We start from the raw sequence: 22,919 nt of genomic DNA, 5'->3' as shown, positions 1-22,919 counted from the left end.
CCACCAACCTTGTTCTCTTCCAGACCATGCTCTGGTGATTACCTGAAATTGTCTGACTGTCCTTTCCCCACAGCAGGACTGGTGTCACACTAGTTGCTCAGGGCTTGGTCCAGTAACAAAGGCCATCTCTTTGGATGGCTTTTGTCACCACAGGAAATTCCTGTGGGGTCCTGTTCAGCTCTCTGGGTTCACTTGTTTGTAGTCCCCATCTGTCCAGCTATGTCCAGCTGCACAGGGCCGTGTCGTACTGCTATGGGTTTTCATATCCTTGTCAGCACATTCTTTCAGCTCGTCAAGGTCCCCACTCACCCCAGCTCCCCACAGTTTGATATCAGCACCAAAATATGATGGTCTGTGCTGTTTTCCACAGCCCCATTGCAGTCTGGCTCTCACACATCCCATCCCTACAGCTGTATTCAGCTCTGTTCAGCTGGGGTTGTCCCCAGGACAGCCAGACTCGGATGGGGGCTCAGGGGGAAGGGGTGTGGGCTCACCCTGAGCCACTTCTCACCTGCTGTTTGTGCTGGTGGTTTGGCTTGGAAGCAAATCATCAAATGGGGGAGCAAAACAGGTTGATTCTTTGGTTTCTTTGAAGGCTTGGCCACCTTCCAGGATCCATTTCATGGGAACAAACACCCGACCCTCTAAGAGCAGGTAGTGGCAGGTTGTGAGACTGTGTAGGAAACTGGAGCCCACAAACTCATCTAGCTGTGATGGGAGCTGTATCTCCAGCGTGTCCCCTACCTGGCACCCCACGCCGTGATGGGCAGCTGGGAACAAGACAGGACGTGTCTGTAAAGGGGGGCTTGCAGCTTACAGGAATCCCCCACCCTCTACTTCTGCATCACCCAGCCCTTGGCCGGCTGGTGGGCTGCCTGCCAGGCTGTCTGAAAACGAAAGCAAGGAATTCACAGATAAATAGGAGCAGCCCCAGCACGAGGCAGCAGTGCGTGTCCTGCTCCCAAGCCTTGTCCTGCTCCGTGCCCGTGGCAGCACCATGGCTCTCCGCCCTTTCCTGCTGCTGCTGCTGCTGCTGGCTGCCACCCTCCTCATCACCCAGGCTCAAGGTGAGGGGCGAGGAGCCCTCCTGCCTGCTCCTGCTGGGATGGGCAGGGTGTGGGGGTGCTCAGTGGGGTGTGCACAGGGTGCCGGTGGTGTTTGTAGTGCACTGGCGTGTGGGGTGTGCGGGTGTGTGTAGGGCTCTGTGCGGGTGTGTGCCTGTGCTTGCAGGGCTTGCTCAGCTTGGAGTGTGTCTGTGTGCATGTGGCTGGTGGGGCAGCAGCACCCTGAGCTGAAAAGAACAGGGGGACACTGAGGTTCACTACCAGGTTCAGTGCCTTTTCAAGGAGCCCCTCTCTGCCTCAGTTTCCCCGCCACCATCCTTGGATGTGGTATTCCTGGGGCCAGGTCTGACCTGGGCACTGGGTTTCAGAGCTTCCAACCCCACGTGGTGCCCAGGATCACCCCCAACCTGTGACACCAAACAAGTCCTGTGCTGTCAGCTGGCATTCTGTGCTGAAGGTGTCCTGGCTCACTGGCGATCCCAAATCCCACATGTCCTCCTCGCTCACAGGCATTGGAAGCTCAGCCTTGGACTGCTGCCTGAAGAACAGACCTTTGAAGAAGGAAATCAGTGGCGTGGTGACATCCTACCGCCTCCAGGGACCTGAGTCGGGATGTTACCTTCGTGCTGTTGTGTGAGTACCCTGTGGTGGCCAGGACCACTTGGAACAGTTTGGCTTCAGAAAAATCCTTCCCTGTCCTCCCTCTGCTCCCCCCCAGAAAACCTCTCTGCTGCTCCCCAGGCTCATCACCAAGAAGAACAGGAAAATCTGTGCCTCTCCCACTGATGACACTGTCCAGAAGCTGATGCAGCAGCTGGACAAGAAGGACAAGAATGACAAGAGCAGGAAGAAGGGGCAGCGTCCCAGGGGCAGGCCCAAGAAGCAGAGGCGGCAGCGGGCCTAAGTCAGGCCTGAACAGGTAGGTGAGGGGGGTGGGCAGAGTCAGGGTGCTGCACCCCATTCTAGATCCTTCTGTGTGGGGGGGCAGGCGTTCAGCTCCTGGTGCAAAGCCTGGGAGAGCTGTCAGAGACATGGCTGGAGCACAGAGGCACTTAGGGAACAACTCTCTCCTGGTTTGTGATTGCCTTGAAATTAAGTTTGTTTCTGGAGCTGCTGGGATAAGGCAATGCTTGGGGATGGGCAGGGCAGGTCAGACTGGGGAATGGCCCCCAGCTGGGGTGGATGATCTGGCTGAGACCCTCTCCATCTCACGGCCTCCTCCTTGCCTTTGTTAGGACGGATGCCTTCCCACTGGTGACTGACCCACGGCCCGGCAATGGCGATGGACATGCACAAACCACACACCCACCCACCCGCCAGCCCCAGGGCGGGGATGGGGCAGGCTGAGGAGGATTCCCTCTGCCCCACAACCTCTTTGTTGCTGCTATGCCTGACACAGAGATCCCCCAGCACCTGCAGTGCCTGGGTGCTCTCAGCAAGGCAGGCACCCAGGTCCTCACTCATCCCAGGGCCAAATAAGTGGGGACCTGGGCGTGGGAGCTGAGCCATGGCCTCTAGAGGGAAGCAGACATGCTTCCCACTAAAGGGGAGTTATTTAGCCTAGCAGGATGGATGCCTTTCCTATGACTTTTTTTGGGGGATATTATACATTTGTATTTATATGTGAAAACTGTGCTTTCATTCAGTCTTCCTGAAAGGCTTTAATTCTCTCTCCTTATGCTTCACAAAGTAGCCTTTATGCTGCAGGCTGGGTTTTCTGGAAGATTTCTCTTATTTTTCTACCAAATAAACCATGGCTGCATTTTATTTTCCTCTCATCTCTTTGCTCCTTCTTGGCTTGCAAGGTGTGGGGAACGAGGCAGGTCCCAAATCCCATAGTCCTACTTGAGCTGCTTGCTGGGTGCTTCTTTGCAGAGCAATTAACAGAGCTGAGATGGAGAGTTTTGGGGTAACAGTGTGGCTCTGTGTCTCGGCTGTTCTAATCTTCCAGGTTTTATGGTACAGTGTTGCATTGTAGTTTGTATAAAGATAGCCACAATTTGTCCCTTTGTTTTTTTCATTTTCTTTTTTAGGCACAACATTTCCATGAAGTCAGAAGTAATTGTTCAATTTAGTAGAATTATACCCTTTTAGCTCCCCTGGCTACAAAATTGCAATGAAATCAGAACAAATTGTTCGGTTTAGTGGAATTTTACCCTCTTCTTTTCCCTGGCTTTGCTTGTGTCAGGGCTTTAGACACTATTAAGACAAATGCTTAGTTTTCTGGGAGAAAAAAAAAACAACCAAAAACCACCAGCATATTTACCAAATCTGAAAAGCCCATATGGTGAAAAATACATGTGAGGCTGTGAAGGTGGGGGAATAGCAGATATTGTAAAATTCACCATAGACATCCTGCAGCCATTTGAGAGCAGCTCTATCCCAAACTTTTTGTGAGAAAAGTCACTGAGTAGAGGACACCTTTAGGTGAGACTGCAAGTGGAGGTGGGACAGACCCCTGGGAGAGGTCTGGGGGGAAAATGGCATCTCCCTGTGCTTGCAATCTGCTCTCCCCAGCATGCTGAGAAAAGAAAATTAAACAGTTGTGCTAGAGCCACACTGCTATCTGCTTGCAGAGATTTTTGAACATGGACTTTGGTCAGTTAAGTTCTATTAAATCATATAAATGCAATAATAGGATTTGCAGAGCTTAACAGTATCAGCACAGGCGGTGTGTTTGTTGGAGTAAAGCTTATAGCTGAGTGTTTCTACCAAGTATGTATCTGGCTTGATTCCTTTATTAATAGGGCATTTAGGTCTATCATTTTAAGGCTGTGTAAAGTAACTGTGAAGTCCAAGATACTGGCCCCGAGCATGGGACAGGCACTGAGCTGTCTCCTCCTCCACACTGAACACCCGGCCGTCTGCCAGACCGGCTTTTGGACAGGATGTGTGTCAATAAAATATATTCTTCATAACCAAACTCATTTGTTCTGGCTGCTGTGATGGGCTTTGGTGGGGTGGGAAGGGCTGCATGGCAGGGTGCTCTCCTGCCCCACTCACATCATCCCCCAGGTCCAGGCTTTTGCAGTACTCCCATGCGATGTATCCCTGGGCTGCTCAGGCTGGGAGCTGCTGGCACAGGGGAGCAATGCAAGTCCCCTCTCTTGTAGCTGTGTTTCCCAGCAAGGTGGAGACATCCTGGTTGCTCATCTGTCCCCGGTGAGGGGTTCTGAGGTGCCAGAGAACATGGGCACAACACTGGTTTGGCCACAGCATCTTTTCTCAGGGCTGAGCCTGTCCCTCTAACTCAGACCCATTCTGGATGTGCACTGCTTGTTCAAAGCAAGGGCTCTGTGCTCTTTGCTGCTTTGGCATAACAGCAGTAAAACAGGTTATTAATGAGGCTATGCGCTGGACTGGGCTCAGCCTGGGAAGTGATGCCTGCACACAAGGAGTCAGGTGGGGGTGCAGTGGGAGGGCTGGAGGCAGCTCTGTGTTTGATGGGGACACACTGCATCCAGTGGCCCTGCCTCTGATGTACTCCTTGTGCTGGTTGTGGTGTCAGGGGATTGTGAAATGGTTGCAAAATTTCCCTAGAAATGAGGTCTAGACGAATACATCTGAAACCACAAACAGCTAAGCATGAGAATATGGTAGGAGCGAGCCAGCATGTGAAATGTGCCCTGGTGCCTCTGTGGCTGTGGAAGAAAACACCAAACAGGAGGGCTTTTTCCCTTCAAAAGTGAGGAGGGCATTAGGCTAAAACAGGTCAAAAAGATATGCCGGTGGCGGTGTTCTAATTTGCCCTGAAACTCACCAAAAAAACCAGGGTCTGGAAGCACACGGGAGCTTGTCCCTTGCTCAGGAAGGCACACGTGAGCATGGGCACAGGTGCACAAATGTAAGCCCACGTGTGCCTGTGCCTGCACATACACAGGTGTTTGAACTCTCCTTCCAGATTTATTGCTGAATGCTGCTTTCCAGGAAAAGAAGGTGGCAGGGTTACTGGGAGCGTCTCGAGGCAGGTGTGAAACAGGTGGTCAGAGTGCTGCTACAGTGAGATGGCACCAGGGAAACACCTCCAAGGAAATTCCCTGTGAGAAGTAATGAGCTGCAACCTGCAGCACTCAGTGGGCACCAAAATTCCTTCTTCACAAAGGAGCTGAATCCGTGGACCCCAGCTGGGACAAGAGATGAAGGTGAAGAAGAAGGTCTAAGGTGGTGCAGCAGTGAAGCAGCAGAAAGGAATTCACACAGCTGTACCCCTGGGCAGGGCAAGCCTGATGCTATGTGCAAAGATAAGGCAGTGTTGATGAAGTATGTGTGCTGGGGTAGTAGGTGGGCAAAAGCCCATCTAGACACAGAATCAGTCTGCAGGGAATGAAGCAAAGCTGAGCAAAGAGTTGGGATAGCTCAGCCACTCTGGAACAGAAAGGCTTCAGTGACAGCAGAGAGCAGCCGGGCGAGACAGAAAACAAGTGCAGCCAAGAAAGTCTTGAGCCCAGGCCAAATGATTAGCTCAAGTCATTAGCTGGTGCAGACGATGCTCCAGGGCTGTGCCAGCAGCAGAGTGCTCTGGGCTCTGATGCCAGGTGCAGCTCCAGCAAGGCTCACCTGGACACAGGCACATCAGCTCCATCCCTCCATCCCAGGTCCTTGCCCAGCAGCAGGACTGGGCAGTTCTGCAGCAGTCTCGTGGGGGCCAAGGGCTGCTTTCGGGGCTGCATGGGTGTTAGAGGGGCTTTGGATTCCAAGCAAAGCTTCGAGGTGTTTTTTGGTGTTCTCTCTGCCAGGACTGCTCTCCTGAGGTTTGCTATGGTCTTGAGAGCAGAGAGGATGTGGGAAAGTGGCTGGTGGCCAACAGGGGCTCTCATCCTTCCTGCCCCAAGGTATTTCCCAGCTGGCCATCCCCTGGCATTCATGCTGTCCTAGAGGGCACAGCCCAGAGCTTCCTTTCAATCCTTTTATTGCCTACATGCAACTCCCAAGGGTCCTCCTTCTCCCACCTTCTGTTTTGCTGTCTGAAGACCCTTCGCTTTGGGGTGTCTCATGCTGTTATTCCTCCTTCCATTTCCCCAGAACCCAAGGTCCCTCTGCTTGTGTCCCATCCTTGTCTCCTCATTGCAGACCTGCTCCTCAGCTGTGAAAAAGCATCTGCTCTGCTCTGAGGATATCCTGTGCTGGGGCCAATGTGAGCCCTGCCCCAGAGCTGCAACAAACCAAGAACTTCAAAGTCTCCCCTGCTCGTTGTCAAAGTCTGCCCCAACAAAGCAGTGAGGCAGCCCCCGAGGGTTTGTTCTGTTCCATTTTTCTTGTAGATGTGTCCACAAGCTCACTGGGTGTGCAGCCTCACCAGGCATCCCTCTCTGCCAAGCCATGCAGGGTGTGTCAAGGAAATTCCTGATGGGCTGCTTTTTATACAGGTCTTTGAGCTGTCCCCAGCCATCCCCTCTGAAATCCCTTTTCAGGGAGGGGTTGGAGAAAGGACAGGCAGAATGATGGCAGGGAGTCAGGGCTGGGGGCATCCCACCTGGCCACTGGCATCTCAGTGCTATTTGCAGGAAGCTTCTGGCTGGGAAACTGCAGCCCAAAGGTGATGCCAAGGGACACGTGTGCTGCAGGGAGATGGTTGTTTGCCTAGGAGTGTAGAGCGAGGCACAGCTGAAGGCTTTTTTTGGATCTGCTGCTCATCATTCATGGTGACCTAAACATCAGTGACACTGTATTAGAGACAGAGAAGGAATTGGAACCTTTTGAGTCCTTCTGGACCAGATTCTCAGGTTCATTTTTGCTACTTCTGGGCAAAGCTGTGACTTGCTATTTTCCCCCCCTTATCTCTGATATAAATCAGATTGGCTGTGTTCACTCAGCTAGATGAGACCCAGTGGGGGCCTCAGACCCACAGCCGCTGTAGCCTCAGTCCTTGTGCTTCACCAGGACTGGGAATGTGATGGGAGCTGTGAGAGGCTGCCATGAGCTGGGTGTTGCAAGCGGAACTGAAGCAGCTGCAGTGCTTTCCCAGTATTTCCCAATGAAATGAATGCAGCCAGCCCAGATCCCACCCCCAGGGACTGGCTGTAGCTGGAATTTGCTGAAATTCCCCCTTTGCCTTTTCCAGCTCTGTAGCTCAGAGGTGGAAGGCAGACCACCACCCAGCCCTGGGAGGAGCTGTCCTGGCAGCTCCCGTGTCTGTCTCCAGGAAGGCAGCAGCATGGTCAGCGCTCCCTGAGGAGAGCCCAGGGATGAAGGTGATAGCCACATGGTCTGTTTACATTTCAATGGGTTGGATTTCCCACAGGGGTCACTAGTCCCTTCGGATTTCCACTTAAATTAACAACTGCATTGTCGAGGTTTCTGCAGGAGTGAGTGCTCATAGATGCTTCCTGCTGTATCCTGTGGTGTCCCTGGGGCTGGAGCTCCAGTGCTCCCTAACTGCTCAGGAAGAGGCTTAAATGAGTCAGTGTGAACAATGCTCTTTCTTCATTCCCACCAAATCCCCTGCCTGTTTGTGCCTCTGGGGGCCCTGCACCCTGAAGATCCCTGTCTTCCCCATCTGCACCGCCTCTTCTGGCCCCTGAGACTCAATCCTGCAAGGGGGATGGGTGACCTTCCTGAATGTCACAGGGATGCACTTCAGAGATGACCACACTTTTCTTAGAAATTTTATTGACCCCAGTAAGAGGGGGGAAACCCACCACATTCCCCTTTCACAATGCAAGTGGAAAGCCCCTTTCCTCACTCTGGTGTTCTTCCTGGGGAGCAGAGGCATGTGAAGCTGCTGTACTTTGACCCACTAGGCTCCCTGACAACTGTCAGGAGGAAGAACAACCTCCTTTCCTGCCCACACTGTTGGCAGGGCTGTGGGCAGCTCAAGGGATGGGGATCCCCTGCAGCCAGAGGTGGCTAAGAGGTTTAGTCCCAGATGGATGTATTCCCAACTCAGCGTGCTCCTTTTGGTGGAGAGCCAGTTGGGAGCCAGCAGCAGGTGGGAGAGCCTTGTGCCAGGGAAGTGGTGGCTGGGGACACCCCTGCTTGCCATGGGGTGCAGGATCCAGCAGTGCCTGGAGGCGAGTCCCACAGCACAGGAGTCCCAGCACCCCTTGCCAGCCCTCAGTTGTGCTCCAAGATCTGTCAAACACACTGAACATGCAAGGAGGTGAGGGTTTGTTGCTGGGCAGCCCCCCCAGCAACCCCCACCCCGCGGTGGGTCAGGGTGCTGCTCTTGGGACCCACTCTTTGCAGAGGGCTCCACACTGTCAGACCAACCCCCAGCGAGGAGCTGGCTCTGGGCTGGGAGCAGTTCTGGCCACCAGTTAGCAGGAACTGTCATCTTCCCTGCTGTGACATCTCTCTGGCAGTGTCCTGAGGAGATTAGGTAGAGACCAGGTTGCAGAACCATCCTACATCCCCAAACCTGCAGGGAGCCGGGGGCTGATGACACTAATCCTTCACCACCTAAACTCGACTTCTGCTGGCTTGGGAGTGTCAGCAGGTGCTGACTGAAGTTAAGCTGGCACATCCTGTTTGTGCTACTCCTCTGCCCACCAGCCCCCACCTGATTCCTTCTCCACACTGCTGGCTTGCCGGGCACAGCAGCAGCCAGAGGCAATGCTTTATTGATGGAGCAGATCACCCCACGTACGAGGCTGGTGCCGGTGCCAGTGCCAGTGCAGGAATGCAGCACCATATCTGGGGGCATGGCTGGAGTCTCCTCTTGCTTCTTAGCATGGAGTGGGGAGGGGGCAGAGCCTCTCCTACTGTTGAGAGGAGCATGAGGGACTCACTGAGGTGCCTGTGTCCCAGCTGTGTGCCTTGTGCCCAGGTGGAAGGGGGTCTGTACACTGCTCTCCCCTTCAGTGCACAAACAGTCCAAAGCTGGAGCAAGGGTAAAACTGCAGGCATAGAGACTCTGCTGCAGGACTTGTTTGCCCCTGCTGCAAAATATTTTTCCTTTTGTCAGTGGGAATTTATCTGGGTGCATCTGATGCCTTTACATTTGTCCTGCCCCTGGGCCCCTCAGAGAAGACCCCGACTCTGGCATCTCCAACTCCATACAAGGCAGATGCTGACAGCAGTGAGTCTTCCATCGTTCCTTCCCTGGGCTGCACAACCCCGGTGATCCCTTCTTCCCACAAGAGACTGAAGCAGCCTGGTTTGAGGGACATCACTGCAGGTGGCACTGGCACTGGCACGGTGGTGAGTCACCATACCAAGGAGAAACACCCCCGTTCCTGTGCTCCTGTGAAGATTCAAAGCGGGAGCGCTGGTCCTCGCTCTCTCGGCAGTGCCCACGCAGCGGGTGAGATGCTGGCACCCTGCGCTGTGCACACAGTCTCCGTGGGGAATTTCTGCTCTTGCATGGAGAAAACCTGTTTGCAGGAAGCTCTGTAGCTGCCTTTGGCCAAGAACCATTTTCTGGGACACCTGGAAATCAGGTTGTGTTTTGGCCTGTGAGATCTTGGTCCTGGAGTGGAGTGCGCTGACTGGGCTCTGCTCTCTCTGCCAGCTTCGGATGTGCCCCATGCAGGCACTGGAGAGGGCAGGGGGAAAAGCCAGGCTTCAGCAAACAGCCAGGGAGACTCTGAGGGGAAGACAGACATCACCCCGGTACCAACATATACCCCAAAAATGGGATTCAGGCAAGTTCTACGCACCATAGCATCAAAGGGTTGAGACTACATAATATTTACTGTGAATGTCCCAGAGATGTCTCAGAGAAGAGACTGGGAAATGTGTGGGGTGAGAACCCCCAAGTGCTGTCCCAGGGCTCTGGGGTGTTTTCACCCCAGGTAAAGGGACCCTGGAGCTGCCTGGTCCTTACCAGTGACACCTATGGCCTGAGTGCTGGCAGAGAGGGAAAGAGAGTGTTTGGCTATGGGACCACAGAACAGCTGGCTGCAGGGAAAGCAGCTGCTGGGATATTCGGGAACTGCTCAAAGATTAAAATCCAGCCTGTTGTAATTCTTTTTACAACCTCCCAGCCTCTGAAAGAAACTGAAAGCCATGGGCTGGAAGGGTATATAAGCGTGGGGAGCAAGAGCAGCAGGGCACAGGGAAGCTGTGCAGAGCTCAGCTCTCCTTGCCTGGAGCTCCATTGCCTCCAGCCCATCCTCTGCCAGACTTAGTAGCAAAATGCAGTGGCTGCATCTTCTCTGCTTCAGTCTCCTGTTGCTGGGACATATCCTGGATGGTAAGATGAGACCTCTCAGGCTGCCTTTCCTGGGGAAATTAGAGGATTCTGTTTCTTCTCTCTTTTGCTTTTCCAGCAGACTTTTAGAGGGACACATGGCTGCAGCTTCCTCACAGCCGTCCTGCATCCTCTTCTTGTAACCTGTCCACAGGGACTTTGTCCTGCCCAAAGTCCAGACAGGAACCTGCAGGGCTCTGAGTCAGGGCAGGCATGTTTGGGAAAGGCCATGGAGCAATCCTGCCTCCCAGTGCCCTAGCCCAGCTTGCACGTGTTGGGCTGGGATTGTCTTGGTCCCATTCTCCCCAGTACACCACCGAGGTGGCATTTGTGTCACCCTGTGGTGTAGGGCAGCCTGGAGGCAAGCAGCAGGGCTGGGAGCCAGAGGGAAGGTGTCTGTTAGGGCAGGGCTGATGTTTGAGGGGCTGCTGGTGTGGGGTGCAGCGTTTGCACAGGTCCCAGCTGTCTGGGTGGGTGACATCAGAACCTCTACATGTGGTGGGGAGCTGGGGGGTGCAGACATCCATGGGTGCTGCCAGCCTTGTCAGGTGTTAGCAGCGAATATAGGATTTGCTGGGAGGGTGACTCTGGATCTCCTTCCCTACAGAGAAGCACAGACAGCTATGTCCTTCAGCTGCCACAGGAATGATCCCTGTGGGGTGGGTTGGTGCTAGGGTAGCTGCCAAACCTGTGATTGCTTCAGTAAATAAAGCTGAAGTCATTCCCAGCCCCTCAGAAATGCATGTCTGTATTGCAGCACCCTGAAGCAGGGTAGATAAAGACCCCAGTGTCCTGCCTTGCTACTGGGGTGCAGGTGGGCTGCCTTCTGCCTGTTTACCCTTCCCTGTCTCCTTTGCTTTCCGTCAGAGGGAGGCAAAGGGCCCTCAGCACTGGGGTGTGACCGCGGTGCCGGTGCGCCCAGCCCGGGCAGTGCGTGTCAGCATTCCTGCAGGCTCCGTCCTGCCGCAGCCCCGTCACCCTGCGGGGAAGCCGGGAGAGGAGCAGCTGGCTCAGCCTGCACGGTGTGCTCCTCCTCCAGTGCACACCGGCAACAACGTCCTCGACTGCTGCCTGCGGACCAGCGAGGCGCCCATCCCGCGGCGGATCGTGCAGGACTACCGGCTCCAGCTGGTGCAGGATGGCTGTGACATCCCTGCTGCCGTGTAAGAGACCAAGTGCTGATGGCTGAGGGACAAGACTTCGTGTTGGCCAAGGGATGGACCTTGCACGGAGGCAGGGTGGAAGGCAGAGCAGGATGGTGGAGGGATGTTGAGTGGGATTTGAGGGTCAAGGAATAGGAAGAGCTGCAGAAGAGATCCTGGAGATCCAGAGGCTCAGTGAGAGGGGGAGCAGCTGAGAGGGGAGAGCACGGGATAAACGGCAGGGAAGAAAGTAATCTACAGGCAGAGATGGGGGAGGGCAGTGAGGTGGGGAGTGGGTGAGAGCTTGAGCTGTTCTTGGGCATCCATGAAGTGCCTGTCACTACATCCTGTTTTTTTCCCTCATGGCCTGGCAGATTCATCACCACAAAGGGCAAGCGCCTCTGTGCACCCCTCCATTCCCCGTGGGTGATTCGTCTCCAAGAGAGACTGGATGCCAGCTCTATCAAGAGGGTAAGAACCATACCAGGCATGAGGTCAGCCCAGGGGGTGGGTTTACCCACTGCCAGACAGGCTTTTCCCATTGTGACTGGGCTGCTGGGAAGACCAGGGCCATGCTCTGCCGAGGCATGGATAATTTGTCTTGGTCTCCATTCCTCCTGCCTCCAAATAGGACTAGTCTGCCTCCTTGGTAGTCTCTCTTCCACTCCAAATAAATGAAACCCTGGGATTTTTGTCTACCCAGTGCCACTCTTGTCTGAGTCTGGTGTGTTGACATGGCAAATGGCACCAGAAGCAAAATCCCTTCTCATTTCTGCCCTGTAAGCTTGGAGTCTGCTGCTTGTGCATCTTCATGGAGAGGGCTTATGATGAGCTTGGTGGGTGCTTTACAAGGCCTGACAGGTCCATCACTACCATGGCTTGTCCAGCCGAGGAAGGGACCCTGGGGAAGCTCATACCCCAAGGATTACACTAGTATCCATTGGGTTTTTCATTTCCAGAGCAAACCACAGGGCAAGTAGGTCCTGAAGAAGCCGTGGCTGGTCCCATTAGCTGGAGGGGACCATTTCGCAGCTGTGAATCTGATGCTAATGGAGCCAACCTGCTTCCACCTCCAACTTCAGGGCTGACCCTCCTTGAGACTCATGCCAGTGTGTGGGACAAGGCAGAGCCTTGTCTGCTCTGTCCTTTTCTCTCTGCCTCCAGTGTGACCCAGCAGCCTGTGTCAGGCTGAGCCAGGGGCTGCTGGACTCCATCCCCTTTGCAGCCTGGAAGCTGTTTGATGGACTGATCTGGGAGGTGAGCTGGGGACTCTCAGACTTCCCATCAACACAGCAGTTGTGACCTCCAGCTATAGCCTGATCCCTCTGGTTTCCATTGTCAGCCCCAACCTAGAGTCCTCCTGCATCCCTGGGAAGGGCTGCCAGCATAGGACAGTGGGGTGGGGTGGGCTGGTAGTGGAGTAGCTGCCAATCCTGTGATTTGGGGTTGGAGGGGAGTGATGGAGATGTTCCACAATGACATACCTTGTACTGATCCTTGCCAAGTATCACCCAGATGCCCTCAGAAAATGTGTAGCTGATGTTGTTTCTCTCTCACTCCTGAATTCCCTGCACTGTTTCCCTCCTGCCCTTCCTTGCAAGGGTAGAAATAGAGCCACTAATACGGAACAGGCAGAGATGTGGCTCTTAGCCCCTGCTGTTCTCCGGGACATTGCACCCCTTCTCAGTCCCTCAGCCTGACACCACTGTCCAGCCCTGCCCCATGTCCACGCCTGGAGGTCATGCTCTCAGGTTATGTGCTGCTAGATCTGTTCATTGCAAAAATTCCACGTGTATTCCTCTTCTTTACTCTCTCTCTTTTTTTAATTTTTTTTTAAAACATTTTATTGTGCTGTGATTTTGTTAAATAAAAAGAAAAGCCAGCAGGCAGTTGTTGTGCCTCATGTGTGAGCCTGAAAGCCAGCATGGAGTATGTGGTGAGCAGACAGCACTGCCTGCTGTGCTGCAGCAGCAAGGGGGCTGTGCTGGGGAAGGAGGGTTCATGGGGATGAGCTGGGCTGCAGGTCTCTCCTGGGAGTCCTTCAGCACTATGGAAAACAGACGCCCTGCTCTGCACTGCTCAGCCAGCCTATGGGTGTGCAGAGATGGGGTAGGAGGGAGCATGCCAGGGTTGCACCATCCAGTCCCAAATACTTCAGCAGAGGCTGAGTTGGAGCTCCCCAGCTCTCAGCTTCCACAGGAGCAGAGGACATGGAAGAAGTGCTGCAGGAACAGGAGGTTTGTCCTTGCAATGAAGGGAAACTGAGGCACAGTGTGGTTAATTACTCTGGCAGGTCAGCACTTTCTGGCAGCTGGGGTGCAGGTGAGCATAAGGATAAACTTTTGGGGCAGTGGAGGCTGCTGAAGACACCTTCTCCTGGGCACATCCATGGATAAGGCACAGATGGCAGACCCCAGCTCCCAGCACTCATCAAGAGTAAGCTGAGAGTCTGTGGCCCTTTTCCTCCTGAGCCTCAGGTCTCCTGTGCACTCTGAATAAGGTCTTGCTGTATCAAAGTGTCCTTTTGTCCCCTTTTGTCCAGGCCATGTGATGTTTGAACAAAGCTGTTCTGTCCAGCTGAAGCATTTGTGTGTCCAACAGGCAGGCACCATCCTCTCCTCCCAAGCACTGCTGCCACTGTCTGCACCATTCAATTAGTCAGGTGTGGTGCCAGTCAGCATGCCTGGGCACAGGTTGGGAATGAAATGGCCCAGGACTGTTCCTGAAGGCAAGGGGAACAGCCCTCAGGGGGTGGCATCCACAGTGCTGCAGTGGCTGGGCTGCCCAAGCCAGGGAGTGCCCTGATGGCTTCGTGCTGACACCTCTTGAATCCAAGCTTAGTCCTGTCCCTTCTTCTGCCCTGGTCACCTCTCTCAGCTGGTGGCTCGTTTCTCTGTCAGGTGTTCTCCCCTCTAGGGTTCTCCTCCCTGGTATGTGTGCACACAGTGCCTGGGCTCGGATGTCTCTGAGTGTGACTCACAGAGCACCAGCTCTGTCCCAGACCATTAACTATAGTGACAGCCCCAGCAATTCAATCCTGGGCAAAAGAAGGAAGGCTGGTATGGGAAGAGGGGCCAAGATAAACAGTGTGAGTGGGAAATGAGGATAACTGGTGCTGGCTTGGACAGAAGCCTTCCTGCTGCTTGCTCAGTGACCTATGAGGGGGCCGTGGCTGGGGAGGGGGAGGATACTTGGCATGGATCTGCTCTGAGACTGAGCTACTGCAGCTGGAGCAGGTCCCTGTGAAGGGCAGGGACTGCCAGAGGGGCTTAGCCTGGGGTGGATTAGTTTCATCCTTGGCTGCAGGCTACCAGGATAAGGAGAACAGTGTCATGGACCAGGGAAAATGAGGCAGAAGGGGCTTACACTGATCTCTTGGATGTTGGAAGCAGGTTAATCCATTTCCATGAGAGTTTCAGGGATGTCTTAGCCAACCAGCCCATAAGAGCACAGTTGCAAAGCCCAGGGTTCTCATCTCTCCTGGGAGCAGTAAAGTTGTTGTCTCCTCAGAGCAATGCAGCTGCACACCACAGATCCCTGCTAGGTCCTTGCCAGCTCTGGTTCTCAAGTGGATGGTGATGCAGATCCCAGCTCTGGCAGCAGGCTGCCCTTATTCTCCCAGGGGAGGACAAGAAGAGATACTGTCCTGGACCAGGTACATGGTCCTGGCTCCTGTCCCTCCTCCAGCCCTGCAGCAGCCTCTCCATCCACGCCAGAGCCCAACTCCTCTTGGAAATCTGTCAAAAAACAGACTGGTTCAGTGCTTAGTAAACTAGGGAGTGAGTTTCTCTATTCAAAATGTCAATGATCTCTTTAGAAGGAAGCAGCCACTTTCCTTAGGGAAAGCAGCTAGTCACTGCCATGTCAAAAACCTTGGTTCCCAGCCGCCCAAAGCTAGTTTCAGTAAAAAAGTCCTCCTGCTTTTCTGTCCCCAGACATGTTTTCCTTGCTCTTTTCTGAACCTCACTGCAGGACCAGAATCCATTGCAGTAGGATGCAGACATACCCTCAGCAGCTCAGGAGTTACATGCAGGGATCTCTTTGGCTCTGGAGCATTGGCTGGATTCCCTGTAGCCCTTTATTCGAACCTGGGGGCCTGTATTTCAGAGGTTGTGGAGCAACAAGGTGCTATAACTGCAAAGCTTTCACAAGGAGCTGACAAATCAGCCACTCTCTTGGTGACTGTGCACAAGGCAGGAGAGAAAGGACAAGGCTGCATCTATGCAAGCAAACTGAGCAGGCATCAGGTTGCTCCCTGGCTGTCAGCACTCACAGCTGGGATCATGAGAGCACTCGTCTGCCTGGCATGGTGGAAGCAGTCTTGGATGCTGCCCAGGCTGAGTTGAAGAGGCACCAGACACAGCAGGCACAATCTGCTGTGGTCTCAAGGTCTGACCTGGCACAGACATACTCAGCTGGGAGGTAGGATTGAAGGTTCCATGGCAGAAAACACCCATTGCTTCTCTGCAAGCAGGGCACCAAGGGAAATGCTATGTTGGTTTCCCTTGGTGCCATAATACCCTTTCCAGGAAGGGTATTTACTGGAACTGGTTTTGTCCCTTGCCTCCAAAGAGACAGTGTACAGGGGCTCTTCCTGTCACCAGCATCCCCCATGTGTTGCACATGCTCTCCTGGAGTGACTGGGGAGGGATGCATCCTCCCCACATGGACCTGCAGGCAAGGTGAGCAGCACCACGGGGGCTAAAAGCTGTTCCCCCTCTCACAACCCTCACACAACTTCTTCACTTGACTCCCTGGTGCACAAGTGTCAACAGGAGGTGTGCACATGCCCTGGGCACATTTGCCAGTGCAGGGGCCAGTTGCTCCCCATTCTGGTGGTTTCCACCCCATGGTGCCAAGGCAAGGGGCTGCTCTTCCTTGGCACAAGGGTCAGATCTAGCTGGCAGGGGCTCAGGGACCTGTCTGGATTTACATCAGCAGATGAGACATGTGGATGGTTGGGAAGGGTGGGAAGCCAGGTGAGGAAAAGTCCCTTTAACCTTGTTCCATTGTACTGTTTGCTCTTGCCTAAACAACATGTGTGGATGATGGAGAGGATCCAGAACTGGCATCTCTTATCCTCAGGCCCCTGCTTGCTCCCCCCTCATTTCCAGCATGTCATCACCACTGCTGCTTGTCTGGACACTTTCTGCTGAGATTTGTCCTGTGGGAAGATGCCAGCACTCTTAGCCAGGCTGCATGTCTCCAAAAAGTAGCTGGTGCCATTCCTGCCATGCTCCTCCTTGCAGCTGAACTCTCCCTGGTGACATTGCCCAGCCTGCTCCTCCATGGTCTGATCTCCAGGAATTTTGGAGCATGAGACCAGGGTGTTTTTCCTGCCCTGAGCTCCTGGAGTCAAATTGAGTCCAGAAGCTGTCTTATTTGGAGACCCTTGTGCATGGACAGGACTCAGCTTATCTTTGTGTTTCTAGAAATAGCAGAAACTGCAGCTCATTGCACTGGGGGCTGGGCCACAAGAGGGGCACAGCTCTGCCCAGGTCCCAGGGCTCCCTTTGGAAAGGGAGGGGAGACCCTTCCTCTCTGCCCTCAGATGCACCCATCTTCTCTCTACACACAGAAGCACTAAAAACTGGAGATAAAAACAAAACCAGAAGGGCAAATGAAGAGAAGACTTAACCTGCAGAGAGAACGCTCTGGAAAGTACCTGTTACCCATCCCTCCTGAACAAGCAGTAGGCAGTGAGAGCAGGCTTGGTGCCATTTCCATGGCTCTCCCCACCTCTCCCTCCTGTTTTCCTGCTTAGCTGTGCCTCCAGGTAAGGCTTTTTTCTGCTCTCCAGACTGTGTGCCCGGTCACAGAAAGCTGCTGAAAATCTATCCTCCCTTCTTTCCTCAAATGCTCTGCAACCACAGCAGAATGGGCTGGATACAGGGCAAAAAGAACAGAGACTGAGGGGAGGGGTCACCACCAGCTCAGATTGTTGGTATGGGGCTTGGAGGGGGCTAGCAAAGATCTGGTTAGCTCTGCTCGGGATGAGAGGTACAGCCGTGGGGCAAGCAAAGACGAAAAGATTTTGGATGTTCTCATGGATTTGTGAAACTGGTGTGCAGTCTGAGACTGGCTGGGATGCATTATACCCATTAGCACGAGAAATCTTTCCTTGTCCATGTTGAAAAGGGAAAGCCAGAAGATTAGGTAAGGCATGCCCAAGGGCTCTTCCTGAAATCTTTCTTTAGATCTAACAGCACAAACCTCTAATCCTGCTGTCTCACTCTGTCTGCTTGGCCCCATGCTGCCCAGTTTCTGCCCAGTTTCCTTGGATCCTTCTGCCCTAGATATATTTTACTGGCATCATGACCATTCCATGCCTGTCCAGAGGATCTGTCAGCTGTCAGTGCAGATTTGCAAGGTGTGGTGTTTCACAAGCTTCCTGGCTTGGGAGGTTCACCTGCTGCAGCCTTTAGTTGTTTCTTGCCCCAAACACGTCTCATTCTTCCCCACTTTCCCACAGAAAGCAACATTTTTTTTCTTGCAGATGTTATGGCTGGGAAAGCCCCTTCTCTGCTGAGATGTGCACTGCAAGCCCACAACTCTGTTTACATGGACGCTCCTTAATCCTGTTTAAATTTTCAAGCTGTGACTTTCTGCTCTCTGTAGGAGGGACAATGCTTCAGAAATGTGAGCTGCTGAGGTGGTCTTTGGTAAATAAATCAAGAGCTTTCCTTGAAAGTACCTGCAATATATAGTTTCCCACCTTTTTATTTAGCTGACACAGCTTTTGGAGAGGCACCAGTGTGTGTTTATGGTGATGGATGACAGCCACTGTTCTGCAAAGAACAAAAGCAGAAGTGTCCCGGATACGCTACAGCTACAGAATCAGCCTCTTCTCACAGTGCTTGGTTTCATTTCTCAGCCACTGCATTGTCCTCTGACCCTGACAAGGACAGCTACCCCAGGGAATTCCCAGTGTCAGAGCCAGCAGGGCTGCGGGTGTCACTGCCTGCCTGGGGTGAAAGCAGGGATAATATCTGCTGTGTGGAACCTGGCTGTTTCTGAAGGCTGTGTCTGCACTGTGCAGTGGCTCTTTGCTGAGCCTCTGGGGTTCACTTGGCTTCAGGAGGGCAGCAGGTCCTGGAACTGCTGTCACTCAGCTCAGCACTTCTCACTTCGGGTAGGCAGCTCTGTCCTGTTTGCACTGCTTTGCCCCCCATCCCACTACAGACACTGGGAGCAGCAGATGTTTTGCAGCTTGACAGAGGATGGTAGGAGGCATGCTCTCTCTACCTTAATCTGTATTCCAGCTAAACTTCTCACTAGCCCTGCTGCCAGAAAATCCAACATAGGTGGTTTGTTGCAAAAAATAGCATCTCCTGGCATGCCTGTGTGCTGTAGAGCTGGTGTTTAAAACTGAGTTACTGCATACTGAAGCAAAAAATCACCACAAAGAACCATTTGTGAGTCAGCCTCACACCAAGAGGTGCTCAGGTCTCCAGCCCAACCTGGCAGCTGCTGCAATGCTAACAGGAGAAGTGGGGGTTGTGTTGGGATGAGGAAAAAGGGGTACATGTCCTTGCTGTCACTGCATGCAGCTGCTGTCCCCTTCCCTTTCAGTAGGGGTGGCTGCTTGATTTATCTCTGAGATTTCTTTAGTGAGGATTTTGGACATCACTCAGGAGTGGCCCTGTAGGGCATGAATTATAAAAATCAGTCTCACTGGGAAGCGTGTTCCCAGATGGGACAGCTGGACTCTGGAAAGGTGTGCATCCACTTGGGAGGGTTGTGGAGGATCAGAGGTGTGAATGATGTGGCCTCAAACAACAGGCTGAAGGAACTTGATTTAATCTTGCTTCCAGGAATGAATGACATGGCCTCCAAGTGCACAGAGGGACATAGTGAAGAGAAAGTGAAAAGAAGTACTGAGTTTAATTCTGATAAGTTAAGAAACCACAGGGGTCAGACTCTGGGGGAAATTCCATTTAGCAGGAAGAGGCAGATGAAGAAATACTGCATGTCCACTGCTGGAAACTTTTACAGTGAGACCAGAGCTTGTCACAAAACTGGAAGCAGTGCTGGCTCTGGCTCAGCACAGGATGGGTTAGACGACCCCAGGCAGTCCTTCCTAATCCTTTTTCCCCCTGGTTAAACTGTCCTACCAGGTTTCCAGTGGGTGAGATGGACTTCCTCAGCCTCATGCTATACTTCTGAGGGCTATGTGAAATCCTTCACTTCCCATGACCTTGGGAATCTCTCTAAAAGGTGGAGAAGGGAGGATGCTGAAGCCCCCATTTACTTGCTGGGTGCTTGATGTGGGGCTGCCTGTGGTCACAAGAAACCCTTGCTCCTGGATGCAAATCCAGGATCTGACCTAGAGCCCAAATGACGAAGGTGCCTTGGGAGCATGGGGAGAGCTTGCCACACCAGACTGAAAGAAACAGATCTTGTGTTCTTCCATTAGAAGTGCCTTTGAAGTGGAGCAGGCTGTGCGGTGCTAATAGCAGAGTGTGAACCATCAGCAGAGAAAACCAGCATTCTTGTTGTCACCATCTGGGACACATGCTAGGGTGCTCCTGATGAGGGTCTTGGCAGGCTTGGCTCTGTTTCACCAGCATAATCTGAGTTTGGGCTTGAGGAAAAAAAGAAAGCAACCCAAAGAGATAACAGAAAAGAGCTCTTCAGGGCGAACGTGAAGCCAACAAGTTTAGCATCAAACGCCTTTTGAAAGCAGCTGTGCAGCCTCGCTCAGGGATAAATAAAGGCTGGTTTGAAGCTGGAGAGCTAGCTGGCAGAACACACTGTTCCCATCTTGCCAAACACTTCCCAGACCACCTGTCCTCGCAGGGCTGGGCTCCCTGCAGAGCTCTCATGCTGCTACACGCTCCGTTGGAGTGGATGGGTGTATCCCCAGCATCCTGATGCTCAGCCCAGGATTGGAGTGAGGGCACAGCTCAGGCTCACCTCGTGGGGGAAGCCCTTGCAGGGTCCTTCATCTCTCTGGAGAGCTCAGAGAGATGGAGACGATTCCACTCCATGGTATATCCTCACCCTTGTGATGTTTCCAAGATTTGGAGTGGGAGGCAGCTGTGAGAGTTTGGCTGGCAGGAGATGTGGGCTGCCTGGCCCCCAGGGTAGTGCCAAGCAGAGGCCACGGCTTTGGGCTGGTGCAAGGTCTGAAGCATTGGAGTCAAGGGAGCTCTAATCAAAGCAGGCCCTCAAGTGTCTCTGCTCAGTGCTCTAGCAGAATAAGGAAGGACTCAAGCAAAAAAACATCTGGAACAAGATCAGAAGCCAGACACTCTCCTAAACAAAGGAGATGCATGGCCTTGGAGGAGAAAACAGACATGTAAATAGAGACGGAAGGGGCCAACAGAAGGTTGGGTTTCTCTGGATCTCATTTGTCTTCCTTGTGCTGCAGCTGTCTAAAGTAAATGCTGGGGGGCTGTGGTGTGCTGGAACATGCTGGGGCCATTCATCAAGGGCTGTGCTGGCAGCTGGGACAAGTCCATGATGAGCAGAACCTTCCAGCTTTCCAGAGGGCTCTGCCTCACTTGCACCACTAGTTTTGAAGCGGCAGTCTTTCTTGTGCTGCGGGCAGGCAAAGGTAGGGAGGGAACAACTTCTTTCAACAGGGCATTCACCCCTGTGAATGTGACCCCGAGGTGCTTTTTCACAAGGACTCTGGCTGGTCTTCAGGAGGGTTATTGCCCTCTCTCTTTCCAGAACCCCTCCAGTGTACTCTGGGAAGGAATTCCTCCTGGTCCAGACCTTGCCCCTCATGGACTGTGTCTGGTTGTACTTACACAAAAGCCTTCTGGGTCAGTACTTTCCAGTCTGAACAGCCTCAATCTGCTCAGCATTTCTCCTTCTCTTTCTGCTCTCCTGTTCTGGACAGCGTGTGTCAATGTGGAGGGCAGGTAGTTCTGCAGGGATTTGGTACAGAGCTGCTACAGTGGGCTTTCTTTGGCAGCCAGAAGATGGAGTCTTGGCACAGCTCTGTTGTGAAGAGAGTCTGCAGCTTCATGCCATGCTTGCCTGGGCCGTCAGGGACAGCACAGGCAAAAAGCAGAACATCAGAATTCCAAAGTGAGACTTTTTCTCAGCTGCTTGCAAAGGTTGCTGGAGAAGGCCACAATGGCTGGGATTTTGAGAGCTTCCCTGCAGAGCAAAGGGGCTGTACTACTCCAGAACAGCATAATCTTCCCAGTTTTCCTGTGGGATACCCCAGTCCAAGGATTTCCAGGCAGAGGCTTATCAGGAACAGGAAAAAGCCATCAAAGAAAGTCAAGTTAAAGTCTTCTGGGACAGAACTGCTGAGAGTGCACAGGGGGAGCTAAGGAAGTTTCTGAAGCATGTAAGATGTACTAGGCTGGTATCCCTAAAGGGGCACAGCAGCAAGGAATGGGAAGTCCCTGGCTGATTCTTCTGTGCCTGATAAGGCAGACTGGCTCCATGCCCTGCCAAGGAAGGACTTGCTTGTGCATCCTTTCTTACTGGAAACAGAGGGGAGAGTCATCAAAATAACAGTCAGAAGAATGGGAAAAGAAAATGTGTCCTACTCCAAACACAGCCATCATGTTAGCTAGACTCCTAAACTGTTGGAAAGGAGCTACCAGAAACTGGGCAGCATTGAAAGCTACTGAGTCCCTGAGCTCCTCTCCCTTCACATAAAACTACCCCTGCAGCATTAGAAGTGCACTGATCCACTGGAATCCCTACAAGCCTTTTAAAGCTTCCTCCTTCTTCAGGGAGGTTGACCCAGGACCCTCAGTCAAATTTGGTGAGAAACATCCTCTGCACAGCCCACTGCAGCACTGCCAGGGTCAGCCCAAAAGCTCCTGTTCCATCCTGTTCCATGCTCAGGTCAAAGTTTAAAACAACAGCAGCGCTCTTTTCACGCTCTCTGTTGACACCCACTGAACCCTCAGCACAGGGTGCTGGTGGGCACAGCCAGGGGCTGGACAAGTGCACCACCGGTAGGTGCATGTGGTTCCCACACAAGCTCCACCCGGGGAAGCTCCTGAACTGGTGACTCCTGGATGCCGGCAGGGAAGGATGACTCTGGATTCCCCTCTGTCTGCTGATTTCCCTTATGTACCTAGTAGTGGTCTCAGCTACCACTGAGACAGAAGAGGCAGAAAAGAAGAGAAGAGAGAGACCGAGTGAGAGAGCATTCGTCCTGACCCAGTACTGGTGGTCTTGGGTTGTTTCCTTCACCCTTTGCACTGTGAAATTTCACATGATGCCTTTCACATCCTTTCATTCTTGTAAGAGGTAAATACTGCCACTCTCCTGAATGATCATTAACCTCATTAACATTAACCTATTTTCCCCTTCCTTGTTGGTGTCCTCTGACAAGCCCCACAGGGTATGGGGCAGCTGCTCTTTCCAAGCATCCTGCTTGCTGAGGCACCCCTTACCCTACAGAGGGCTGGGATGAGGGGTACCAGCACAGGTTCTTCCCTGTCCTTCATCCCCAGGAGGTCTTTTCCTACCCAGCATTTCTCACATCCTGAGGAAGCGGCTGCAGACAGAGGAGCTGTGAGTGCTGTCCGGGATGGAGCGTGCCGGTCCTTTGACCTCCTGTGCTACGGGAACAAGAGCTCTCCTGGCTCTCTGCCCTGCTCT

At 53.1% G+C, this 22,919-nt stretch overlaps 2 protein-coding genes across 2 annotated transcripts; both read left to right on the top strand.

Annotated features, from left to right (window-relative positions):
- Positions 1-951: 951 nt before the first annotated feature.
- Positions 952-3,987, top strand: LOC121354250 (C-C motif chemokine 21-like). The gene is made up of 4 exons (XM_041468693.1): positions 952-1,067; positions 1,574-1,697; positions 1,806-1,983; positions 2,300-3,987. The coding sequence occupies exons 1-3, from the start codon at positions 998-1,000 to the stop codon at positions 1,966-1,968; spliced, it is 357 nt and encodes a 118-aa protein (XP_041324627.1). The 5' UTR covers positions 952-997; the 3' UTR covers positions 1,969-1,983; positions 2,300-3,987.
- A 6,089-nt stretch (positions 3,988-10,076) lies between these two features.
- Positions 10,077-13,212, top strand: LOC121354254 (C-C motif chemokine 19-like). Its single transcript, XM_041468699.1, has 4 exons — positions 10,077-10,197; positions 11,234-11,357; positions 11,711-11,807; positions 12,296-13,212. Exons 1-4 carry the CDS (start codon positions 10,140-10,142, stop codon positions 12,314-12,316), a joined length of 300 nt encoding a protein of 99 aa, XP_041324633.1. The 5' UTR covers positions 10,077-10,139; the 3' UTR covers positions 12,317-13,212.
- The last annotated feature ends 9,707 nt before the right edge of the window (positions 13,213-22,919 follow it).

This window comes from Pyrgilauda ruficollis, unplaced genomic scaffold (genome assembly GCF_017590135.1).
Source record: "Pyrgilauda ruficollis isolate IOZ18807 unplaced genomic scaffold, ASM1759013v1 scaffold228, whole genome shotgun sequence".
NCBI lineage: Eukaryota > Metazoa > Chordata > Aves > Passeriformes > Passeridae > Pyrgilauda > Pyrgilauda ruficollis.
Note: the sequence above shows the minus strand (reverse complement) of the source record. Positions and strands in the feature narration are given on the sequence as shown.